Here is a 26,529-nt window from a genome sequence, read left to right as displayed (position 1 = left end):
TGGAGGATGGAGGAGGACCCCGAACAAAGGTGTGCCTGCCCTTTCATTGACCTTTTAAATTCCCTAACTTGGAGCTCAAGACCACCCCTCCATACATCATACCTACATCACAGAAGGTGTGTAACCCAAGACCACCCACAAACATCATACCTACATCACAGAAAAGGCGATCTACAACAGAAATTTGAATGTTGTTGTTTTTCCTGTCTGCCTGGTTATCTGATAGCCTTTCCTCATAGTCTGGCCATCCCTTTGAGATGGGAATTACCCAATTCCTGAGACAATGAGAAGGTTCCCTCACCCCCTCCCTCCTTGCAGGGAAAACATTTCTTCAGTTTGGGAGTCAAAATGGTTTCAGGACAGTCTTCCTGTGCTGCTTCAGACTTGTGGTCCACATATCTATGTACGTGCTTGGTTGGTACATTTATGAACATTTATTATATATATAAGACCTTAAATTTTTTTTACTACATACCGCACCAGCGGGAAGATAAATGGCGTTTCCGTGCACTGCTCTGGTTCGCCAGAGGCGGCTTAGTCACGCTGGCCACATGAACCAGAAGCTGTATGCTGGCTCCCTCGGCCAGTAAAGCGAGATGAGCACCGCAACCCCAGAGTCAGTCATGACTGGACCTCACGGTCAGGGGTCCCTTTACCTTTACCTATTGTCCTCAAAAAACTCTTTACTGCTTCTCCAATTTTGTTCAGATGGTATTTTAAGGAAGGGGATCAAGGGTCTCAGGACCCACTTCTTACAATGTATGAAGTAGCTGATGGCAAAAGAGCCTAATAACTCTTCTGGGTAACTGAATAAATTATTTTAATAAATATTTAAATGGAGAACATATTTTGCCTTCTCATGTTCATGCAAACATGCTTCCACTCCAACCTCACTTAGCATCAAATTGTGGGTGGACATAGCAGATGCCACAGAGATTTCTCCAAGTGGTTCTTTATAGTAAGCTGGAACTGAACTGAACAGCAAACAGCTCAGCCGCCCTCCTTTTATAGGCAGCCGGCTGTCAACAACAACCCAGGGTTTCCCGCCTAAATTGTCTGATGTGGACCCGAGTGAAAACTATATACACAATACCCCTGGTGGCCAGGGTGAGAACTTCAATACATAACACTTAGTCCCCACTTCCACCTCAGCAAATATTTTTTTATACAGAAATCTCCTGACAGAAGTCTCCCTGTTTGCATTACAGGGAGGGCTCAGCCTCTGTCTACCTTATTGCACACTCAATACACACAATGTCTTTTGCCATGTCCTGTATTCTCCTCAAAGAAACACTCCAGAGACATAGGAACAGTGACAGGCAGCAGCAGCAGCAGTTTGACAGATTAGCTGGGGATTTTGATCCAGAAACGGAGCAGACGGGGAAAGGTTAAGCAGAATTATCCCCCCCCCCGGGTCACCCTTAGGTGTGCTCAGTCTCCACCTGCTTCATGACTCCACCTTGCATGAGAAAGAAGGAAGGAGCTCCAGGAAACAGGAAGTGTTCCTTAAACCAGCCAGGACATCTCACCATCACAGACAGATCCAGTCTCATGCTGGGGAGTCAGAAGTGGCCCTGAGATGGCAGAGAGAGGAGGGGAAGGGGCCAGGGACAGAAGGAATGGCAGGGCTCCAGATGCTCCCTTGAACCCCCCTCCCTTGACACCAAGGGGAGCTCCTCTTCTGGGGCTGAAAGCATTGGCGTGGAGGTTAGTTTTTGTTAGGACTGCAAGGAAGGGGGGATAGGAAACGTAAAACGCACACACCCATGGACACACTAAGAACTGAATGAAAATAGGCCTGTCTGAAGGAATAGCTACTGGAGAGCATAATGTGGGGTGTAGATGTAATGCTCACCTGCCTCCCTGGACTGGTCTTTTCTTGGGGTCAGGGAGCTGGGGTGGTTGATCAACATGAACTTCCCAGGTTACCTTTCCTTCGGATCAGCTATTCCAGTTCTTGTCTCCTCCCCATTTCTTTCTTTATGGAGGGGCAAATGTAGATGCAACTACAACCCACAACTGGAATCTTCTGGGTGCACTGTGCTCCCCCCCCCCCGATAGAATAGATTCCCTCAGCATCTTGCCCCACCTCCCAGAAGGCAAGTTTATCTGGTTAAAGTGTTTGTTTTGGACAGCATTATATGGTATTTCTCTGAAGGATAGACTCTTTATATCAGCAGTAATAAATATATTAATTGGGTTATGAATAACGGTTTAGATACTGTCAACATGAACTTTGTCTGAGGTTTCAGACATACCCATTTTGTTCAAGAAAAGATGCAGAAAATACTTTTCCTTTTTTATTCTGGGCATTTGACTTCTCCCATCCTGCTATCATCCAGGCAAACGTTTGGGGCAGATATCCAGGGCCCCACTCAGCAGCAGCAACAGGGGGAGGCCCCACAAACATTTCCCACATTTTGAAGTTAAATGATACAAAGCCCCTTCAAGAATTGACAGAAGCTTACCAGGGTACATTTCCTACTAGTCAGCTATTCAGGCTCCTTATTCCTCCCCATTTCTTTATGGAGGGTCAAAGGCTATGCACTTTGTATAGACGTAACTACAACCAACATCTGGTATCGTCTGGGTGTACCAAGGTGGCCTCCTTCTGCATTGTCAGCAAGTGACAAGTGAGATCTGGATGGAGCCCGGACAGCCCCATGGTTTTCCATAGATCTGAGGGCAACGAGATGGCTAGAGCACCAGTGGCAGAAACCTCATTCTGAATCTGACCAGACACGGGTTAGAGCTCAACGTTGAGCCTACCAAATGGCGATAGCGAAGGTGAAGAAAACCTTCTTCACCCCCTCTATTGCATCTGCAGAAAACAGCAGCAGGAGACTCTTTCAGGTGGTTAGCAATTTAATGGAACCATCTCTCCAATGGAGTCCGGTACGGGCCACATGATCTCCTGCAATGATTTTGCAAAGTTTTTTTGCAGATAAAGTCACTCAGATTCAGAGAGGTAGACTCCTCCGTGGGAGCAGGGCGGGGGCTGGTGAGTGCTAGAGTCCTGTCTAGTCAAGTTGTATGGGATCAATTCCAATCTGTCCAAGGATGTGGACAGGCTGCTTGGACGAGTGAAACCAACCACCTGTCTCCTTGATCCTTGCCCATCTTGGCTCATAAAAGCTAGCTGGGAAGGGCTGGGTGATGGGCTCCGTGGGGTGGTGAATGCTTCTCTCTGTGAGGGAGCCTTCCCAGACATACTGAAAGAGGCAGTTACAGTGGTACCTCTGGTTAAGAACTTAATTCGTTCTGGAGGTCTGTTCTTAATGTGAAACTGTTCTTAACCTGAAGCACAACTTTAGCTAATCGGGCATCCTGTTGCCGCTGCACGATTTTTTTCCCCCATGCATAATTTTTATTAATTTGCGTAGTACAAAATACAAAATACAAAAAAAAAAAAAAATCAATTCTCATTTTCACAGGCTTTTGGTATGACTTCCTTCAACCTTTCCACAAATCATCCGTTATAATCTTTATGAGGGTTCGCATTTCCTGTTTTATATTGCCATTATTCATCACAAGCTGCTGCACGATTTCTGTTCTCATTCTGAAGCAAAGTTCTTAACTCGAGATAATATTTCTGGGTTAGCGGAGTATGTAACCTGAAGCGTATGGCACCGAGGCACCACTGTATTAAACTGCTTCTTAAAAAAATAATAATCTTTAGACCCAGCCAATACGGCCAACTATCGCCCAGTCTCAAATCTTCCATTCTTTGGCAAAGTGAATGAGTGGGTGGTTGCTGAACAACTCCAGGGAAGACTGGAAGATGTGGACCATTTGGATCCCTTCCAGTTGGGATTCAGGCCTCATCATGCGACTGAAACAGACCTGGGCACGCTGGTCGATGATCTCCGGCGGGCTAGGGACAAAGGTGAGAGCTGTTTCCTTGTTCTGCTGGATCTTTCAGAGGCTTTTGACATCATCAGGCATTAACATTCTTCTGGACCGTCTAGAGGGGCTGGGGGCTAGAGGCACTATTATACACTGGGGCGTGTTCAGAAAGTGGTGTTGGGGGATGAGTGTTCAGACCCCTGGGCTCTCACTTGTGGGGTGCCTCAGGGTTCCGTCCTCTCCCCATGCTTTTCAACATCTATATGAAGCTGCTGGGAGAGATGAGGGGGTTTGGGCTGGGTGTTCATCAGTATGCGGATACCCAGCTCAACCTCTCTTTCAAATCAGAACCAGTCAAGATGGTGGAAGTTCTGTGTGAGTGTTTGGAGGCGGTTGGAAGATGGATGGCGGCTAACATATTAAAGTTGAATGCTGATAAGGCAAATGTCCTGTTTTGGGGGGACAGGAGGCAGGCAGGTGCGGAGGACTCCCTGGTCCTGAATGGGGTAACTGTGCCCCTGAAGGACCAGGTGCGCAGACTGGGAGTCATTTTGGACTTATAGCTGTCCATGGAGGCACAGGTCAATTCTGTGTCTAAGGCAGCTGTATACCAGCTCCATCTGGTACGCAGGCTGAGACCTTATCTGCCCGCACACTGTCTTGCCAGAGTAGTGCATGCTCCAGTTATTTCCCGCTTGGACTACTTCAATGTGCTCTACGTGGGGCTACCTTTGAAGGTGATCCGGAAACAACTAATCCAGAATGCGGCAGCTAGACTGGTGACGGGAGGAGAGAGCAAAGTTTTCACTCTGAGAAGCAAACTTACAGGGAACCAGGCAGAGGGCCTTCTCGGTAGTGGTGCCCTCCCTGTGGAATACCTTCCCACCAGATGTCAAAGGAAAAAACAGCCACCAGACTTTAAAAGACATGTGAAGGCTGTCCTGTTTAGGGAAGCTTTTAATATCTGAAGGGCTATTGTATTTCAATATTTTGTTGGAAGCCACCAAGATTGGCGGGGGAAATCCAGCCAGATGTACGTGGTACAAATAAAAATTATTATTATTATTATTGAAATTCTTTTCTGTACATCCAGAGACTTGACAATCATCTTCACTTCCCAGGAAATCTGGGAAACCTGAGCGGAAAACTCCATACATTTATATGGTTTCCCGCCTGTGTGAATTATCTTATGAATATTAAGGTCTCCACTCCCTCTGAAGCTTTTTCCAAGTTTCATAAATCTAGTTTTCCCTATGTGAGTTAGCGGATGTTTCCTAAGGTTCCATATTGACTTAAGCTACTCCCGTTTGGGAGTTCACCAGTGTAATGCAAGTTTATCCTCCCTGTTGAAGCTCTTCCCACATTCAATACGTTCCAATGGTTTCTCCCCTGTATGAGTTAGTTGGTGTATTCTAAGTGCTCTACTTTTGCTGCAGCTCCTTCCACATGCCATACATTAAAATGGTTTCTTCCCCATGAGTTAGTTGGTGTCTTATAAGGTGTCGATATGGACTGAAGCTCTTTCCACATTCAGTACATTTAAATGGCTTCTCCCCCCGTGTGAGTTCGTTGGTGTATTCTAAGGTGTTCACTTCTACTGAAGCTCTTTCCACATTCCATACATTTAAGTGGTTTCTCCCCTGTGTGAGTTCGGTGGTGTACTCTAAGTGTTCCATTTTGACTGAAGCACTTTCCACATTCAGTACATTTAAATGGTTTCTCGCCTGTGTGAGTTCGTTGGTGTATTCTAAGTGTTCCATTGTGACGGAAGCACTTTCCACATTCAGTACATTTAAATGGTTTCTCCCCCGTGTGAGTTAGTTGATGGCTTCTAAGGTGTCCATTTTGACTGAAGTACTTTCCACATTCAATGCATTTAAATGGTTTCTCTCCTGTGTGAGTTCGTTGATGGCTTCTAAGGTGTCCATATTGACTGAAGCTCTTTCCACATTCAATACATTTAAATGGTGTCTCCCCTGTATGAGTTTGTTGGTGTATTCTAAGTGTTCTATTTCGACTGAAGCTCTTTCCACATTCAGTACATTCAAATGGCTTCTGCCCCGTGTGATTTCGTTGGTGTACTCTAAGTGTTCCACTTTCACTGAAGCTCTTTCCACATTCAGTACATTCAAATGGTTTCTCCCCCGTGTGAGTTCGGTGGTGTATTTTAAGTGTTCCATATCGACTGAAGCACTTTCCACATTCAATACATTTAAATGGTTTCTCCCCCGTGTGAGTTTGTTGATGTTGTCTAAGGTTTCCACTATTATTGAAGCTCTTTCCACATTCAATACATTTAAATGGTTTCTCCCCCGTGTGAGTTTGTTGATGTTTTCTTAGTGCTCCACTTTCACTGAAGCTCTTTCCACATTCAATACATTTAAATGGTTTCTCCCCTGTGTGAGTTCGTTGGTGTATTCTAAGTGTTCCATATTGACTGAAGCACTTTCCACATTCAATACATTTAAATGGTTTCTCCCCCGTGTGAGTTAGTTGGTGTCTTCTAAGGTGTCCATATTGGCTGAAGCACTTTCCACATTCAATACATTCAAATGGTTTCTCCCCCGTGTGAGTTCGTTGATGTTTTCTTAGTGCTCCACTTTCACTGAAGCTCTTTCCACATTCAATACATTTAAATAGTTTCTCCCCCGTGTGAGTTCGTTGGTGTATTCTAAGCTTTCCATTTCGACTGAAGCACTTTGCACATTCAATACATTCAAATAGTTTATCCACTGTGTGAGTTCCTTGATGTTTCTTTTGATAGTCAGTACATTTAAATGGTTTCTCCTCTATGTGAATTTGTTGATGTGTCCTCAGTCTTCCACTGTGACTAAAACACACCCCACATTCCAGGCATTTAAACTGTTTCTTTGCTTTTCCCAATGAATTCACAGATGGCTCTATAGAATTCTGGCCATCATCTTCCTCACCTGTTTGAGAGTGGGGGAGGGGGAAGAGAATCTTGTTAAGACTTTCAAGAAAGACAAGAAAGGAACTGAACACATGTCAGTCCCAGTATGTACCTTCTCTTATTTTAACACTGTCTCCTTTCTCCACTGTCCTCTCTATGTTCCAAACTTTTAGGAATGCAGGTGAGATAATGGCAAGAACAACACATGATCACTCCATTCACACTTAATAAACTGCATTATTTTATAATTTATGGTGGAACTGGCTGCTTAGACACATCTCTGTACAGTGGTACCTCAGGTTAAGTCCTTAATTTGTTCCGGAGGTCCGTTCTTAACCTGAAACTGTTCTTAACCTGAAGCAGCACTTTAGCTAATGGGGCCTCCTGCTGCTGCTGCACCACCGGAGCACTATTTCTGTTCTCATCCTGAAGCAAAGTTCTTAACCTGAAGCTCTATTTCTGGGTGAGCAGAGTCTGTAACCTGAAGTGTACGTAACCTGAAGTGAATGTAACCTGAGGTACCATAGTATTTCTCTTTTTCCAGGGAGGAAATGATCACAGGCTCGAATAGCAGTCTCTCCTATGACTAAGAAGTAAAACTTTCGTGTTACTATGGCTTGAACAATACTTGAGACGTATCCAACCTGCTTGGACACTCTGACATACATTCTGGAAACGTATGTCCAAATGCTTGGTTCTGGACTTTAACTGTCCAGATTCTGCCAACCTAAGACAAGGTTGATTTTCTCCCCAAACAGTTATGGGCAAGTAACAATCCCCACAGGTTCAAATAGCAGTCTCTCCTGTGACTAAGAAGTCAAACTTTTGTGTTACTCTGCCACAAGAAACTGTAAAAATATTGCAATATCTTAGAACAGGCATCCCCAAACTTGGCCCTCCAGATGTTTTGGGACTACAATTCCCCTCAGCCCTGACCACTGTTCCTGTTAGCTAGGGATGATGGACGTTGTAGTCCCAAAACATCTGGAGGGCCAAGTTTGGGGATGCCTGTATCAGAAAATAAGAAGAGCCTGCTCGATTGGGCAGTTAATTGTTTATCGCTTTGACATCTGATGGGAGGGTGTTCCATAGGGTGGGCGCCATTACCGAGAAGGCCCTCTGCCTGGTTCCCTGTAACTTGGCCTCTCGCAGTGAGGGAACCGCCAGAAGGCCCTCGGAACTGGACCTCAATGTCTGGGCAGAAAGATGGGGGAGGAGGCGCTCCTTCAGATATACTGGACCGAGGCTGTTTAGGGCTTTAAAGGTCAGCACCAACACTTTGAATTGTGCTCGGAAATGTACTGGCAGCCAATGTAGGTCTTTCAAGACCGGGGTTATGTGGTCTCAGTGGCCGCTCCCAGTCACCAGTCTAGCTACCACGTTCTGGGTTAGTTGTAGTTTCCGGGTCACCTTCAAAGGTAGCCCCACGTAGAGCGCATTGCAGTAGTCCAAGCGGGAGATAACCAGAGCATGCATGAGACAGTCAGCAGGCAGATAGGGTCTCAGCCTACCTACCAGATGGAGCTGGTAAACAGCTGCCCTGGATACAGATTTGACCTGTGCCTCCATGGACAGCTGTGAGTCCAAAATGACTCCCAGGCTGCGCACCTGGTCCTTCAGGGGCACAGTTACCCCATTTAGGACCAGGGAATCCTCCACACCTGCCCGCCTCCTGTCCCCCCAAAACAGTACTTCTGTCTTGTCAGGATTCAACCTCAATCTGTTAGCCGCCATCCATCCTCCAACCGCCTCCAGACACAGGACTCACACAGGACCTTCACTGCCTTCACTGGTTCTGATTTAAAAGAGAGGTAGAGCTGGGTATCATCCGCATACTGATGAACACCCAGCCCAAACCTCCTGATGATCTCTCCCAGTGGCTGCATGTAAATGTTGAAAAGCATGGGGGAGAGGACAGAACCCTGAGGCACCCCACAAGTGAGAGCCCAGGGGTCTGAACACTCATCCCCCACCGCCACTTTCTGAACACGGCCCAGGAGGAAGGAGCGGAAACACTGTATGACAGTGCCCCCAGCTCCCAGCCCCTCAAGAGGGTCCAGAAGGATGTTATGGTCGATGGTATCAAATGCCGCTGAGAGATCCAGCAGAACTAGGAAACAGCTCTCACTTTTGTCCCTAGCCCGCCGGAGATCATCAACCAGTGCGACCAAGGCAGTTTCAGTCCCATGATGAGGCCTGAATCCTGACTGTAAGGGATCCAAATGGTCCACTTCTTCCAGGCGTGCCTGGAGTTGTTCAGCAACCACTCGCTCAATCACCTTGCCCAAGAATGGAAGATTTGAGACTGGGCGATAATTGGCCATTGTGGCCGCATCTAAAGATGGTTTTTTTAAGAAGCGGTTTAATAACCGCCTCTTTCAGCGGGTCTGGGAAGGCTCCCTCACAGAGGGAGCATTCACCACCCCACGAAGCCCATCGCCCAGTCCTTCCCGGCTAGCTTTTATAAGCCAGGATTGGCAAGGATCAAGGAGACAGGTGGTTGGTTTCACTCGTCCAAGCAGCCTGTCCACATCCTCAGAGGTAACAGATTGGAATTGATCCCACACAACTTGACTAGACAGGACTCTAGCACTCTCCCGCCCTGGCCCTGCTCCCACGGTGGAGTCTACTTCTTCCCGAATCTGAGCGATTTTATCTGCAAAAAACTTTGCGAAATCATTGCAGGAGATCATGTGGCCCGTACTGGGCCCTGATGTCGCAGGTGGTTCTGCTAAATTGTGAACCACCTGCTCTTTTCTGCAGATGCAATAGAGGCGGCGAAGAAAGTCTTCTTCGCTGTCGCTATCGCCACTTGGTAGGCTCGACGCTGAGCTCTAACCTGTGTCCGGTCAGATTCGGAATGAGTTATCCGCCACCGGCGCTTTAGCCGTCTCAATGATTGTTTCATTGCCCTCAGATCCATGGAAAACCACGGGGCTGCCCGGGCTCCATGCAATCGGAGAGGGCGCTTCGGAGCCAAACAGTCAATAGCCCTGGTTAACTCCACATTCCACATTCCAGTATCATTTGGGTAAATGGTATATAATGAATTTAAAAAAAATGTTTAAAATAAAATTTGTTAAGAACCTAGAAGCTTATTTATTTGGAATTACAGGTACTGAGATCCCAAAAGACCAGGAAAGACTATGTATGCGACAACAGCTGCACAGATGTTATTATCCCAACGATGGAAAGGTGCAATAATCCCAACTAGGGAAGACTGGCAAGCCAAACTGCTGGACTCTGCCGAAATGGCAAAATTCACCGCGAGACTCAGGAATCAAGAAAAAAAAAAGATTTGGAAATTTTTTAAATTTACCTATGAGATTATTGCACGCAAATCAAAACGTTAGCTGGACTTTAGGAATCACTTGTAAATAAGTTTATGGGCAATTTAGATAAATGAAAATTGTGGAGAATGTATGTATACAGTGGTGACTCGTGTTACGTAACCCTCTGGAACTTCCATTTTTACTGTTGCGCAGCAAATTTAAGTGCCCCCCACCCTCATTAAGGCTTTTTTTCATTCCGTTTTACCCTTGAACAGCTAATTTAAGTTGTTTCCATCGTAATCAAGGTTTTTTTCATCCCATTCGTTCCCTTGCACAGCTAATTTAAGCTCCCCCGCCCCCCATCAATATTCAAGCTGTTTCTGGTTGCAGTGTTCTGAGGTGACATTTGCAGCTTTAGTTTTTTCCTATTTTTTGCATTTTTGTTTGTGTGGCTTTTTCATTTTTGACTGAGGCTTAGCTTTTTGTTTTATGATTGATTGATTGATTGATTGACTGTGGAAAGGGATAAAAGCTCCCCATTCAATCAATGACTATCATCAATGCAGGTACAAAAAAAATAAATTAATTTTTATCATCTACAATACTGTCTTATTTATTCTATGGTACAGAACATTGATTATTGCTTTCATTTTATGGATCAATGGTCTTGTTAGATAGTAAAATTCATGTTAAATTGCTGTTTTAGGGGTTGTTTTTAAAAGTCTGGAATGGATTAATTCATTTTGCATTACTTTCTACGGGACAGCACGCCTTGGTTTTGGAACGCTTAGGTTTTGGAAGACTTCTGGAACCAATTAAGTTTGAGACCCGAGGTACCACTGTAACTCCTAAGATTTAAAATCCTGGAGGGAGAAAATCTGCCCCCACTACTTTATGAAAGGGATTCAAAAAACAAAGAGCTGCTTTGGAGAAGGCCTCACCCCTTCCTTCTTCCTGTCAGGAACTTCCTTCCACTTGTCTCCTCTCCATCTTTTCCTCTTTCTCCCTCCACCATCCATCTATCCCTGTCCCCATCTCCTCTCCCCTGGAACTCACCAGATTTCTCCAAGGGTCCTGGGAGGGAATGCTCAGAGGTTGTGGGGAGGGATGCGGGAGAGAGCCTGACCAGGTCACCCGTCCATCTTCCTCCTTCCATCCTGGCCAGGGTTGCAGGTTCAGTCTCAGCTAGGTTTGCAGGTTCAGCTTCCTGAGGAGCGCAGAATCCAGAGCAAGTTGCAGCTTCCTGGGAGGGAGGGAAGAAGAAGCCAAGGGAGTCTGAGAGCCCCTGCAGGGATTCTCCTGCCCAAGACATTCCGCTGCCCCTGGAGAAGCCCCAATTGGGCACCCCCTTCCCAAGAGCCCCCACCCATTTTCAAACACCTTTGGCAATTCCTTTCATCACCTCCTTTCCTTTTTTATTTATTTTATTTTGTTTATTCACTCTTTATTGGTTTAAAATCAACACACACACACCAAAAGCTTATAAATAGGAAAAGAAACAAAACAAAAAAGCACAACACATTTCTTACAAAAAGAAATAGAACAATACATCACAAATGCACAAAATTATTCCAGCCATCAACTTCCGACTTTCTTGATATAGGTTATTTATTTTCTTAATTAGGTAAAGGTACCCTTGACCATTAGGTCCAGTCACACATGATTCTCATCTCGCTTTACTGGCCGAGGGAGCCGGCATTTGTCTGCACTAAGCTTCCGGGTCATGTGACAGCATGACTAAGCCGCTTCTGGCGAACTAGAGCAGCGCACGGAAACGCCATTTACCCTCCTGCCAGAGCGGTACCTATTTATCTACTTTTGATGTGCTTTCGAACTGCTAGGTTGGCAATTTTCTTAATTACTTGCCTCTATTTTTCCATAAACTTTATCTTTGTTAAATCTTGTCTGAATTCTTTGTACCTTATTCAATTCTGAGAGTTATTCAAAGCATTTTAAAGTTCATATAAGGGGACACTGTTCTTTTAAATATTGTCTATAGAGCTCCCATTCCCTTTTAAACTTTTGGGTCGATCGATTTCTTATCTTTTCCGTCATGTGTGCTACTTCTATATATTGAAGGATTTTTACTTGCCACTCCTCTTCTGATGGAATTTTATCTCCTTTCTATCCCTTGGCAATCAGCATCCCCACTGCAGTTGTTGCATACAAAAAGACCTCTTCCCAAGAGCCCCCACCCATTTTCAAACACCTCTGGCAATTCCTTTCACCTGCCTGTCCCACCTCCCTTCCTAAGGCTGGCATGGTATGACATTAGTGGCCTGAGAGTAGATCCCATGGAACTTAAGAGTTAATCTGCAAAGGACTGCTCTGAATACATGGGTGGCCCTTGCATGGAGAAGAAGGAAGCCCCTTGCTTGCATCTGGACCCCCTGGGAGAGGCGGGGGATCGGCCCACTGCTCCCTCTGCCCTCGCTGCCTCCTCCTCTGCCCTCCTGCCCTGCAAACACCCTTTGCTCTTGTTGCTCAGGGGAGAATGGCAGGAAGAGCCTTCAAACCCACCCCTTTCCTCCTCTGCTGTCTTTTCTTGCAGCAGCCCAGTGAGAGGGGAAGGAGCTGCAGCACGTGGTTCACTTCAGATACACACATGGTTTACTGGGATTGTAAATGAACACATCCTCCGCCTTCCATGCGGTGGGAGTGGGGGGGTTAAAAGTGGTGAGGAGCCCCCCTCCAGTCCTTTTGGGAAACAGGAGCTTTGGTCAGGAGTAAACAACTTAGATGGCAAGTTCACAAGAGAAGCACTTTGGAGCACTGCTTGCTTTTACTATGTGTTTGGACCTAGAGGACAACATACACGTTTACACCACGGGACTCCTTAAAGAGGGCGTTTCTTTAAATTCAAAGGCCATTTCTACAAAACGGAAGTCTTCTGCTGGCAGCCCTATGTAGGAAAGTTTTTCATGTTTTAATTTTTTTGGTGTTTTTGTTGGAAGCCGCCCAGAGTGGCTGAGGCAACGGAATCAGATGGGCAGGCTGCAAGTATTTATTTATTTATTTATTTATTTAATCATTATCATTATCATTATCATTATCATTCCCTCCTAAGCCCATCCTGTTATGCATGCTGATCAATGACTTTGTCCCAACCCCCCCCCCCCAACGCAAGAAGGCTTCCTATTTTTACAGCTATTCTTCACATTTCTATACTGCCCTTCCTCCAAAGATCACAGGGCAGCTTACAAGAGAAAAACACAGAGATGCATAACAGAGTAAGAAATAAAAACGAAAACCCTCGCCCCCCCCCCATGCAGGTGTGCAGTCCATAGATTGTTTAATGAGCCAAACCCCTGGGAGAAGAGAAAGGCTTTCGCCTGTTGCCTAAAGATAAGGTCCTCCTCCGAGGGGTCTTCTGCTGGGGTATAAATATTAAATTTAATTAATACTATTAAGGCGGTCCTGGCCAGCAATGCCCACCCCTCTCCCCTTGCCCGCCTCCTTCCCTGCAACTCCCTTTGTACTAGATCCATGCAGGAGGAAGCTTCTCTCCCCCCCTCCCCTTCAAGGCTCCCTTTAAGAAAACAGCTCCCTTTCCTCCCTTCTCTTCTCCCCGCCCGGATCTTGTGCAGGGCCCGCCTCTCCCCGTCCCGGGGCTTCTCATCCTGGACCCCCTCGCAAAGCCCCTTCCCTCCTTCCCCGCCACTGGCTTTGCACTCACCCGAAATCCTGGGCAGCGGGGGCGCGAATGGGAGCCCCCGCGTGGGAGGCAGGGAGTGAGGGCGCTTAATTAGGAGGCTTAATTAGGAAGAAGCCCCCTCCTCAGCCTCCGCACGACGCAGCCCCGCTTCCCGCCTCCTCCCCTCTTTCCTTTGCAAGCCCGGAGATGATCTCTGCTGGTGAAGCCGGAAGTGGAGGCAACTCAGAGGAGGAAGGAGACGTTTCTCTCCACGCTCAGCCTCTTGTCTGTTATTTGATCATTGGGGGAAGGAAAACCTTGTAGCACCCAACCAATGGGAAGAGGAGGGAGGGAACGTGTGCATAGGGAATATACCGTAAGCTCATTCTTTGCTGGACTGTGCCTGCTTTGGACCCCCACTTTTGCAAGAACGTATTGTCCTCAATAAGGGACGCGGCTGGAGCTGTGGGTTAAACCCCAGAGCCTAGGGCTTGCCAATCAGAAGGTTGGCAGTTTGAATCCCCGTGAAGGAGTGAGCTCCCGTTGCTCTGTTTCTTCTCCTGCCATCCTAGCAATTCGAAAGCACGAAGTGCAAGAAGATAAATAGGTACCTGTTGTAAACAAAAACTGCCCTTATGCTTTTAAGGGGGCCACAAGAGCCTTTATAGAGTCCTTTGCCGGTTCTCCATCTGTAGGAGAAAATAGCAGAGAATACTGAGAAGCAAAGCAGCTAGTAAGCCTGATCTTTATTGAAATGTTGCAACAGGTTGCTCCCCTCACATGGAGGAGAACGGAGGAGGACCCAGAACAAAGGTGTGCCTGCCCTTATATAGCCCTTTTAAATTCCCTGCCCTGGAGCTCAAGACCACCCCTCCATACATCATACATACATCACAGAAAAGGCGGTCTACAACAGAAATTTGAATGTTGTTGCTTTTCCTGTGCTGCTCCAGACATGTGGTCCACATATCTATGTATGTGTTTGGTTGGTACATTTATGAACATTTATTATATATATAAGACCTTAATTTTTTTTATTACATACCGCTCCAGCAGGAAGGTAAATGGCGTTCCCGTGCACTGCTCTGGTTTGCCAGAAGCGGCTTAGTCATGCTGGCTCCCTCGGTGTTACGGAAAAATCTGGGTGCGGGGTTACTCTGCCACCCAGCTCGTCCGACTAAGTCCGCGGGTCCCTGCGGAGGAAAATGAGCTCAGCCGGACGCAGGAGCAAACTACAGAAGATCCAAGTTTATTGCTCAACAGGTTCAAGGCGAGATTGAACCCCGAGAAAGGGGTGACAGGAGTTTTTGAAACTTCCCTCCATGTCCCAGAATACAGTGCAAAATACATCATTATTGCGTCATGAATACATTAGAAATAGGTTGGGTTACACAGGTGACATCATGAATACATTAGAGAGGGGTTGAGTTACACAGATTAACATATACAGTGGGGGGGGGAATATGCAGAGTCAGAGATATGTGCAGATAAGCGCTTCCTGACTACCGGTGATGAGAAGACAATAGTCCAAGTATGCAGAGTCAATAGTCCAAGTATGCAAGGTCTAGCACCTGGCATTGCCCGGAGGAAAGGTTGGGCAAAGCGACTTGGCCGGATTAGGGTCTTCCTGAGTACGTGACTCCTCGCTCAAGGGATTATGGAGGCCGAGGAGGTGTCATGGAGTCCTGAATAAACTGAGTCGATTGGCACCAAAACCAAGGAAATCAGAGCTGTGGTTGAATTAATATGAATTTTAGAAGTTTTAGTCCGTTCTGTTCCAGTCTTATGTCAGTGATTGAAGTCAGAAACGAAATGGATACATTGTAACAGGATTTGACACTTTTATGAGTCCACGAGTTTCGATTCCATTGTTCCCCCAGCAGGGAGCCGCCAGTAGCTTGTCAAGAGGTTAAATGAGGCGTGTAGGGGCTCGCTGAGCTGAATCTGCAGAGCGGATGCATGGTTCTGATTGGCTGGGACGCGGCCATTGAAACGAATGGGAACACGGTTTCCATTGAAACAAATGGGAGCGCAGTTTGATACGGTCAACCCATGATAGAGATAGAGCGGGAGGGAGGCTTAGGGAAAGATGGTGGGCTTATTTCGCCCATATAGAGAGGGATAGGCATTTTATTTAAGAGGCCAGGGGTATAGTGTGGTGCTTGTGTAACGGTGTGGGGGCTGAGGGGTCAGGGCAAAGCTGGGCGCCGTTGAGGTCATCGCCTCGGACCCTTTGGTGGCCGGCGGAGGGGTGCGGGAAGGTACCCCCCCTCCGTATCACTCGGCCAGTAAAGTGAGATGAGCACCGCAGCCCCATTGTCATCCTCAACAGGACCTCACGGTCAGGGGTCCCTTTACCTTTACCTATTGTCCTCAATAAACTCTTTATTTGCTTCTCCAATATTCTTCAGATGGTATTTTAAGGAAGGGGATCAAGGGTCTCAGGACCCACTTCTTACAATGTATGAAGTAGCTTACAGCAAAAAAGCCTAATAACTCTTCTGGGTAACTGAATAAATTATTTTAATAAATATTTAACTGGAGAACATATTTTGCCTTCTCATGTTCATGCAAACATGGTTCTACTCCAATCTCACTTAGTATTAAATTGTGGGTGGACATAGCAGACGCCACAGAGATTTCACCAAGTGGTTCTTTATAGTAAGCTGGAACTGAACTAAACAGCAAACAGCTCAGCCGGCCTGCTTTTATAGGCAGCCAGCTGTCAACAATGTAACAACCACCCAGGGTTTCCCGCCTAAATTGACTGATATGGACCCGAGTGAAAACTATATACACAATACCCCTGGTGGCCAGGATGAGAACTTCAATACATAACACTTAGTCCCCACTTCCACCTTAGGAAAGAATTTTTTATACAAAAATCTCCTGGACAGAAGTCTCCCTGTTTGCATTATAGGGAGGGCTCAGCCTCTGTCTACCTTATTGCACACTCAATACACACAATGTCTTTTACCGTGTCCTGTATTCTCCTCAAAGAAACACTCCAGAGACACAGGAACAGTGACAGGCAGCAGCAGCAGCAGTTTGACAGATTAGCTGGGGATTTTGATCCAGAAACGGAGCAGATGGGGAAAGGTTAAGCAGAATCCCCCCCCCGGGGTCACCCTTAGGTGTGCTCAGTCTCTACCTGCTTCATGACTCCACCTTGCATGAGAAAGAAGGATGGAGCTCCAGGAAACAGGAAGTGGTCCTTCAACCAGCCAGGACATCTCACCATCACAGACAGATCCAGTCTCATGCTGGGGAGTCAAGAGTGGCCCTGGGATGGCAGAGAGAGGAGGGGAAGGGGCCAGGGACAGAAGGAATTGTTAGGATATTTCCGTTCCACCTTAAAAGGGAGCAGGATGTTTGTGTCACAGCCTGTGTATTTCCTGTTCACAGGATGTTTTTGTTCTGCTGATATTCCTTTCGTTTTTGCCAGTCGGACAGAGATGCTGACACAGAACGGTCACGTTTTCTTTTGTTCTGTTAAACGCTAAATAAAGTCTGTAAATTATGCTCTTCTGTGATGCAAGCTTTTGGCTGCGTTTCTGCTGAAAGAGGGTGCACCAAGCCCTGGAATGTGGCTAGGAATTTCTAAGGCTTTGTGCCCCTAACTGTTGGATCTGCGTGACTACGGGAGGCCGATGGATGTCCAGAACTCCGGCTTGGGGGCTCAGACGGATGTTATCTCCCTGGCAGTTTCCCGACAACAAGGTTTCGGGCCCAGATTCACAGCACCTACAGGAGAGTAAAGCTGCAACAGACTGCGTTTGAGGTATGTGGGGAAAGCGAAAAGAAAAGAGGGACGTTTTCCTGTTTTACCTCGGCAAAGAGTCTTTGATCTCCGGCAGATTAATTGGCCTGGGAGCCGAGCCAGAAAGGCTTCGGAATTAATGGCTGCCAAGATAACGAGTCTTTGAAGGCATAAATAGACTCACAGCTAATGCCAAAAGCTGGAATGGAGTTTTTCCAAGCTGATGGGGATACTCAGTGTCCTAAGTTGGATGGGCAGAATTATGAAACCTGGGCAAAATGGTGTGAATCTTTGCTGCGTCAGTTTGGGGTGTGGCATGTTGTTTCTGAAGCCCCCCCAGTTCCTCTGACAGAGAGATGGAAATCGCATGATTCGAGAGCGATGGACGTAATAGTCCTATCTGTATCTCTTGAGGAAATAAAGACGCTGGCTGGCAACACCACTGCACGTGCAATGTGGACTGCTTTGAAAAAAGCTCACAAGCCAATAATCCCAGCCCAGAGTTTGACTGCATCGGAGGTCCTAGCTGTTTCCCAGAATGCGGGTGATTGCAGGGATGCTGAGGGCACCGGTTGCAAGCTGCAGGGGGAGCTGACCGTCACGTCATCCCAGGCAGCATTCCAGCCTCCAGGGGGAGCCAAGGAGTCGGCAGCTGAGAGCTCTGTTTCTCGTGAGAACCAAGGCCATCGCCTTTGCAGAGGCCGGAAAGGCAAAGGTAAACAGAGCCAGACGCAGACGTCTGCAGATGGCCAGGAGCAGAGGGAGGGTGAAGAGCCCGCGCAATGGAAAAACAAAGCGTTGTTTGCTGGCACAGCTTCACCAAAGGCTAAAGGCACGTCTGCTGACCAGAAGCAGGGGGGCAAGTTGCAAAAGCCCACGCCAGTGGAAAGCAAGGTTTTGCTTGCTGGCACAGCTTCACCAAAGGCTAAAGGCACGTCTGCTGGCCAGGAGCAGCAGGGGGGCAAGCTGCAAAAGCCCACACCGCTGGAAAACAAGGGTTTGCTTGCTGTAAAGACTGCTCCAACAGCCAAAGGCAGGTTTATTGTGGATTCAGGTGCCACCCGCCACGTTTCCAAGGACAGGCATCTCTTTATCTCCTTCAAGCCTCAGGAAGGTGAGATCCACCTGGCTGATGGAAGGACGTTGCAAATTGCAGGAGAAGGGACTGTGAAACTTGCAAGTCTGCACACTACCATCAGTAATGTACTTTATGTTCCAGGAGCGGCGAGCAACTTGTTGAGCGTCCCACAGCTCACTGGACGTGGTTTTCAGATTTCCTTCAGGAGGAGCGTCTGTGTCATCAATAAAGGCAAAGAGGACTATTTGCATGCAAAGTTTATGGATGGTTTGTTCCATATAACTTATGATGACACTGCTGTTGTGAATAATGCTGATTCTTGTTGTGTTGCACAAACTAACAAAGTTCTTCATGCAGGTTGCATTCATGATGCGCACCGAAGATTTGGTCACCTCTCTTGGAAGGCACTGGCCAAGATGCCAGAGGTGGTTGAGGGTTTGAACATCAAACCCTGTAAATTTCACATGAAATGTGTATCTTGTGCAGAGAACAAGGTGAAGGTTGCTCCAAAAGGCAAGGAGTCTAGCAGGCAGGCTTCCAAACCCTACCAGCTAGTGCATGCGGACCTGGTTGGTCCACTTGCGCCCTCTATAGGAGGAGCAAGGTACTTCATGATTCTGATTGATTCTTTTTCGAGGTTCATTCATGTGTTTTTGCTCGAACAGAAATCGCAAGCGTTTCCAAAGTTTAGGGAATTCTGTGCTTGGTTGGAGAATGTGCACGGTAAACGCATTTCTTCTTTATTTACTGATCGGGGCGGGGAGTTCACTTCTCAGCAGTTTGAAGCTTTCCTGAGAAAGGAATCCAGCATGACATGTCAACGCCCAGATCGCCATGGATGAATGGTCTTGCGGAGAGAGCAAATCAAACATTGCTGCAAGGAATCAAAACCTTGTTGCATGATGCCAATCTCCCTGATAAGTTTTGGGGGGAGGCTTTGGGGAATTTGGTTTACAGTTATAATCGCAGATTGTCATCACCCATTGGTTGTACCCCCTATGAGAAGATGTTTGGCAAGAAACCCAACACCAAACACATGAGAATTTTTGGTTCGGACATGTGGGTACGCACACAACAAACCAACAAGCTTGGGAAGCGTGGGGCACATGGTTTGTTCATGGGGTACGAAAAAGGTGCATACAGGGTATGGATGACTGACTCTAAGTCCATTAAGTTCACAAGGAGTGTTGAGTACAATCCTAAGTGGGGGGAAAATGTGGGAATTTTCCAGAGTTACCCAGAGGAGGATGAAGGTGATGTCAAGCAAGCAGCTAAAGATGAGAAAGCTGCTGCTGCTGATGATGATGATGATGAGGATGATGATGATGATGATCAGAGTTCGGATTCCAGTTCAGTGGGCGGTGCTGCTGCTGCTGCTGCTGCTGGTGTCAGTGACAGTGATGACACAGCAGACTACCAGAGCGCAAAAGCCTCAGTCAGACCATCTGATGCGTCTGACAATGAACTGGAAGAACCACTGTTCACCATTGGTCATTTTTCTCCTAAGAAAGAGGAGATGAGTCCAGAAGACTTGCGTCTAGTACGCAGATCTGAAAGGGCGACCAAGGGCAGACCTCCAAAGAGGTATGCTGATGAGTTTGCTAAGACAGCAACTGCTGTTCTTAGTAGCTCAGAGAAGGTGTGGGAACCTTCAAGCTTCAAAGAGGTTCAGGAGTTAACCTCTAAAGATGCTGAGCCTTGGCTTAATGCCATGAAGGCTGAAGTTGATTCCTTGAACAGGAACCAAACTTGGGAATTGGTACCGGTAGTCCCAGGAATGAGACTGGTTGGCAGCAAATGGGTCTTCAAGGCCAAGACAGACCAGAATGGCAAGGTAGTCAGACACAAAGCCAGATTGGTTGCCAGAGGTTTTTCACAGGTACCAGGACAGGATTACCACGAGACCTACTCACCCACAGTCAAATATGAGAGCATTTGGCTGATGCTCAAGATCGCTGTGGAGGAGAAACTGCATGTTTCCCACCATGACATTAATACAGCTTTTTTGTACGGGGTTTTGGGGGAGGAGCTGTACATGCTTCCACCTGATGGGATGCAGATACAGAAAGGAATGGTCTGTAAACTGCGGAAATCCTTATATGGTCTCAAGCAGAGTGCCAGGTGTTGGAACACAAAACTCACTGAGACATTGCTTTCTCTAGGTTTTCACCAGGGCAAAGCTGATCCATGTGTGTTTGTCAAGGAGGAGGGGCAAAACAAACTGTATTGTTTATGTTTTGTTGATGATCTTCTGATGTTTTGGAAGAATCAGGCTTTTTATCAAAGCACCCTAGCTCAGCTGAAGGAGCACTTTGACATGAAGGATCTTGGTGAGGTATCCAACTATCTTTCTCTGCAGGTGGAGAAAGACCAAGCAGGTAATTTTCTGGTACACCAAACACAGAAAATTGCTGATGTATTAACCAGGTTGAATTTGGTTGATGCAAACCCAGCAGACACACCAATGGTGACAGGTTACCAGGTAGACAGTACTGCTGAAGCGTTTTCTGACACAACGCTGTACAGATGCATTCTAGGCAAACTGAATTTCATTGCCAGATGTTCAAGACCTGACATAGCTGTAAGCTGTAATCTGCTTAGCAGACATGCCAACAATCCTACGGTTCAGGATTGGAAAGCTCTGAAGCGCATAGCCCGCTATTTGAAAGGGACTATGCACTACAGGCTAAGGTTCACCAGTCAGAAGACTGGAGGTCTTGAAATCTTTGCAGATGCTAGTTTTGGAAGTGACACCACGGATGGTACAAGCACTTCTGGAGTATGCTACATGTACAACCACTGCCTGTTTGACTGGTTGTGCAAGAAGCAGACAACAGTGAGCCTAAGTTCCTGTGAAGCAGAACTCAATGCTCTGTCATTTTCACTCATGGATTGTGAATGGTTGATGCAACTGTTTAAGGACATCGGGGTTTCTGTGAAATGTCCTATACAAGTGTATCAAGACAATAGATCGTGTTTGGCTTTGCTGAACTCCGAGAGTTGCAAGCAGAGAACCAAGTACTTGCAGATTAAGCTACATCGTGCAAGAGAGTGTATTCAGAAAGGACTGATTCGGGTGTCCTACATGCCAGGAAATGAAATTCCTGCTGATCTGTTGTCTAAGGTTGTTAACAGAGAACAACATAAGGTTTATGTACAAAGGTTGCAATTGGGTGAACCACAGGTACAACAGGTTACATGGAAAGGGGGAGGATGTTAGGATATTTCCGTTCCACCTTAAAAGGGAGCAGGATGTTTGTGTCACAGCCTGCGTATTTCCTGTTCACAGGATGTTTTTGTTCTGCTGATATTCCTTTCGTTTTTGCCAGTCGGACAGAGATGCTGACACAGAACGGTCACGTTTTCTTTTGTTCTGTTAAACGCTAAATAAAGTCTGTAAATTATGCTCTTCTGTGATGCAAGCTTTTGGCTGCGTTTCTGCTGAAAGAGGGTGCACCAAGCCCTGGAATGTGGCTAGGAATTTCTAAGGCTTTGTGCCCCTAACTGTTGGATCTGCGTGACTACGGGAGGCCGATGGATGTCCAGAACTCCGGCTTGGGGGCTCAGACGGATGTTATCTCCCTGGCAGTTTCCCAACAGGAATGGCAGGGCTCCAGATGCTCCCTTGGACCCCCCCTCCCTTGACACCAAGGGGAGCTCCTCTTCTGGGGCTGAAAGCATTGGCGTGGAGGTTAGTTTTTGTTAGGACTGCAAGGAAGGGGGGAAAGGAAACGTAAAACACACCCACCCATGGACACACTAAGAACTGAATGAAAATAGGCCTGGCTGAAGGAATAGCTACTGGAGAGCATAATGTGGGGTGTAGCTGTAATGCTCACCTGCCTCCCTGGAATGGTCTTTTCTTGGGGTCAGGGAGCTGAGGTGGTCGATCAACATGAAGTTCCCAGGTCACCTTTCCTTCTGGTCAGCTATTCCAGCTCTTGTCTCCTCCCCATTTCTTTCTTTATGGAGGGGCAAAGGCTATGCACTTTGTATAGATGCAACTACAACCCACAACTGAAATCTTCTGGGTGCACTGAGCTCCCCCCCCCCACAGATAGAATAGATTCCCTCAGCATCTTGCCCCACCTCCCAGAAGGCAAGATCATCTGGTTAAAGTGCTTGTTTCGGAGAACATTATATTGCATTTATCTTTGTATCAGCAGTAATAAATATATTAATTGGGTTATGAATAACAGTTTAGATACTGTCAACATGAACTATGTCTGAGGTTTCAGACATACCCATTTTGTTCAAGAAAAGATGCAGAAAATACTTTTCCTTTTTTATTCTGGGCATTTGACTTCTCCCATCCTGCTACCATCCAGGCAAACGTTTGGGGCAGATATCCAGGGCCCCACTCAGCAGCAGCAACAGGGGGAGGCCCCACAAACATTTCCCACATTTTGAAGTTAAATGATACAAAGCCCCTTCAAGAATTGACAGAAGCTTACCAGGGTACATTTCCTACTAGTCAGCTATTCAGGCTCCTCATTCCTCCCCATTTCTCTATGGAGGGGCAAAGGCTATGCACTTTGTATAGACGTAACTACAACCAACATCTGGTATCTTCTGGGTGTACCAAGGGGGCCTCCTTCTGCATTGTCAGCAAGTGACAAGTGTCCTGGAACAATCCCCGGTGTCTCTACAGAAAATGTTACTGATGGGCTTGTAGGGCCAGGGGACATAGGCAGTCTGCTAGGTGGATAGGGTTGTGGGATAGAAATGTCAATAACCAAAGACTGAACTGGAATAAATGTGTAACCTGCCTCAAGATTCTTTGTGGTTGACTGCCACAAAAATAAGAGAAGGAATAGAAATACTTAAATGCCCCTATTAATATTAATGAAATAAAAGAAGGAATTGTGACTTCTAAGAATGGTAAAGTCCCCGGTGCGGATGGCATTTCTTTAATGAATTACAAAAAATTGGAAGAGATCATATTACCAATGTTAGAAAAAATAATGAACAAAATTTTAGAAGGAGGACAAGTGCCAGAATAATGACAAGAGGCCCTAATTACATTGATACTAAAATATGGACCCAATTTAGAGTAAATTAAGATTTATAGACCAAGACAAATTTACAGCAACGTAAGATTGGTAGTAGATACAATAGTATACCTAGAAATGAGAGCAGATAAAAAGGCAGCCCTGATCTTGGTGGATGCGGAGAAAGCATTGGATCATGTTTAGGGGGCATTCATGCAAAACACTTTGGAAATGATGAGTATGGGTGAGAAAATATGTAGTGGTATAAAAGCGATTTATAATTCCCAACAGGTCAGACTAATTATAAATGGTGAAACATCAGAAGCTTTTAATATCTCTAAGGGAACAAGACAGGGCTGCCCTCTTTCTCCTCTCCTCTTTATCACACTTCTGGAAGTGTATTTGAAAGCAATAAGAGAAGACCCTAGAATAGAGGGAATTAAAGTTTGACAAAGGGCCTATAAGGTCGGAGCCTTCGCAGACAATCTACTAATTACAACAGAAAACCTTCTAGAGCAGCGGTTCTCAACTTGTGGGTCCCCAGATGTTGTTGGACTACAACGCCCATCATCCCTGAGCTCTGGCCTTGCTAGCTAGGGGTGTTGAGAGTTGCAGTTCAGCAACATCTGGGGTCGCACAGGTTGAGAAACTGCTCTAGAAAGTACTATACACTGGTACCTCAGGTTACATATGCTTCAGGTTACATAAGCTTCAGGTTACAGACAGTGCTAACCCAGAAATAGTACCTCGGGTTAAGAACTTTGTTTCAGGATAAGAATGAAAATCGTGTGGTGGTGGCGTGGCGGCAGCAGGAGGCCCGAATAGCTAAAGTGGTGCTTCAGGTTAAGAATAGTTTCAGGTTAAGAATACACCTCTGGAACAAATTAAGTACGTAACCCGAGGTACCACTGTATTAAGACCTCCCCATGTAAATTAGTGGATATCTCCTAAGGTTCCATATTGACTAAAGTTTCTCCGCTGTGTGAGTTTGCCAATGTAATGTAAGTTTATCCTTCCTGTTGAAGCTTTTTCCACATTCAGTACATTTAAATGGTTTCTCCCCCATGTGAGTTCGCTGGTGTATTCTAAGGTGTCCACTTTTACTGAAGCTCTTTTCACATTCAATACATTTAAATGGTTTCTCCTCTATGTGAGTTTGTAGATGTCTTCTAAGTATTACATTTTGACTGAAGCTCTTTCCACATTCAATACATTCAAATGGTTTCTCCCCCGTGTGAGTTCGTTGATGTATTCTAAGGTGTCCACTTCTACTGAAGCTCTTTCCACATTCAATACATTTAAATGGTTTCTCCCCCGTGTGAGTTCGTTGATGTATTCTAAGGTATTCATTTTGACTGAAGCTGTTTCCACATTCAATACATGCAAATGGTTTCTCCCCCGTGTGAGTTTGTTGGTGTCTTCTAAGGTTTCCACTGTGACTGAAGCTCTTTCCACATTCAACACATTTAAATGGTTTCTCCCCCGTGTGAGTTCGTTGATGTAGTCTAAGGTATCTATTTTGACTGAAGCTGTTTCCACATTCAATACATGCAAATGGTTTCTCCCCCGTGTGAGTTCGTTGGTGTACTCTAAGGTGTCCACTTCTACTGAAGCTCTTTCCACATTCAAAACATTTAAATGGTTTCTCCTCCGTGTGAGTTCGTTGGTGTATTCTAAGTGCTCCACATTGACTGAAGCTGTTTCCACATTCAATACATTTAAAAGGTTTCTCCCCCGTGTGAGTTAGTTGATGTCTTCTAAGGTGTTCACTTCTACTGAAGCTCTTTCCACATTCAATACATTTAAATTGTTTCTCCTCTGTGTGAGTTCGTTGATGTCTTCTAAGCGTCCCACTTCTACAGAAGCTCTTTCCACATTCAATACATTTAAATGGTTTCTCCCCCATGTGAGTTCCTTGGTGTATTCTAAGGTCTCCACTCTTACTGAAGCCCTTTCCACATGCAATACATTTAAAAGGTTTCTCTTCTATGTGAGTTTGTAGATGTCTTCTAAGTGCTCCACTTTCACTGAAGCCCTTTCCACATTCAATACATTTCAATGGTTTCTCCCCCGTGTGAGTTCGTTGGTGTATTTTAAGTGTTCCATATTGACTGAAGCTCTTTCCACATTCAATACATGCAAATGGTTTCTCCCCCATGTGAGTTCGTTGGTGTATTATAAGTGTTCCATATCGACTGAAGCACTTTCCACATTCAGTACATTCAAATGGTTTTTCCCCTGTGTGAGTTCGTTGATGTATTCTAAGGTTTCCATTTTGACTGAAGCTGTTTCCACATTCAATACATTTAAATGGTTTCTCCTCTGTGTGAGTTCGTTCGTGTATTCTAAGTGTTCCATATCGACTGAAGCACTTTCCACATTCAGTACATTCAAATGGTTTTTCCCCTGTGTGAGTTCGTTGATGTATTCTAAGGTTTCCATTTTTACCGAAGCTCTTTCCACATTCAATACATTCAAATGGTTTCTCCCCTGTGTGAGTTCCTTGATGTTTTCTAAGAGTTCCATTGTCCCTGAAGCTCTTTCGATAGTCAGTACATTTAAATGGTTTCTCCTCTATGTGGATTCGTTGATGTGTCCTCAGTCTTCCACTGTGACTAAAGCACATCCCACATTCCAGGCATTTAAACAGTTTCTTTGTTCTTCCCAATGAATTCACAGATGGCTCCATAGAATTCTGGCCATCATGTTCCTCACCTGTTTGGGAGTGGGGAGGAAGGGGAAGAGAATCCTGTTAAGACTTACAAGAAAGGAACTGAACACACGTCAATCGCAATATGCACCTTCTCCTATTTGAACACTGTCTCCTTTCTCCACTGTCCTATCTATGTTCCAAACTTTTAGGAATGCAGATAAGATAATGGCAAAAACAACACATGGTCATTCCATTCACACTTAATAAACTGCATTATTTTATAATCTATGGTGGAATTGGCTTCTTAGACACATCTCTGTATTTCTCTTTTTCCAGGGAGGAAATGATCACAGGTTCGAGTAGCAGTCTCTCCTATGACTAAGA

At 45.9% G+C, this 26,529-nt stretch overlaps 2 protein-coding genes and 1 long non-coding RNA gene across 4 annotated transcripts in view; 1 reads left to right on the top strand and 2 right to left on the bottom strand.

The window, feature by feature from the left end:
- LOC308580663 (uncharacterized protein) overlaps positions 1 to 26,256 on the bottom strand; it is a 54,147-nt gene extending 27,891 nt beyond the window's left edge. The window contains exon 1 of the mRNA XM_081182642.1: positions 24,143 to 26,256. Coding sequence (XP_081038768.1) covers positions 24,457 to 26,181 — 1,725 coding nt within the window. The 5' untranslated portion in view covers positions 26,182 to 26,256 and the 3' untranslated portion in view covers positions 24,143 to 24,456. The remainder of the gene's footprint in view (positions 1 to 24,142) is intronic.
- LOC308581300 overlaps positions 1 to 26,529 on the top strand; it is a 69,767-nt gene that overhangs the window by 26,835 nt on the left and 16,403 nt on the right. The window lies entirely within an intron of this gene.
- On the bottom strand, positions 4,882 to 13,847 carry LOC308580712 (uncharacterized protein). Of its 2 annotated transcripts, XM_081182772.1 has the most exons (3): positions 13,706 to 13,847; positions 11,086 to 11,272; positions 4,882 to 6,776 (listed from the first exon to the last, which is right to left on the bottom strand). In XM_081182772.1, the coding sequence occupies exons 2-3, from the start codon at positions 11,183 to 11,185 to the stop codon at positions 5,386 to 5,388; spliced, it is 1,491 nt and encodes a 496-aa protein (XP_081038898.1). In that variant the 5' UTR covers positions 11,186 to 11,272; positions 13,706 to 13,847; the 3' UTR covers positions 4,882 to 5,385. The 2 variants fall into 2 exon arrangements, with proteins under 2 accessions (XP_081038898.1, XP_081038897.1); XM_081182771.1 differs by lacking the exon at positions 13,706 to 13,847 and having other exon boundaries at positions 11,086 to 11,667.

This window comes from Podarcis bocagei (assembly GCF_964188305.1).
Source record: "Podarcis bocagei genome assembly, chromosome: 2".
NCBI lineage: Eukaryota > Metazoa > Chordata > Lepidosauria > Squamata > Lacertidae > Podarcis > Podarcis bocagei.
This window is presented reverse-complemented; position numbering and strand designations above follow the sequence as displayed.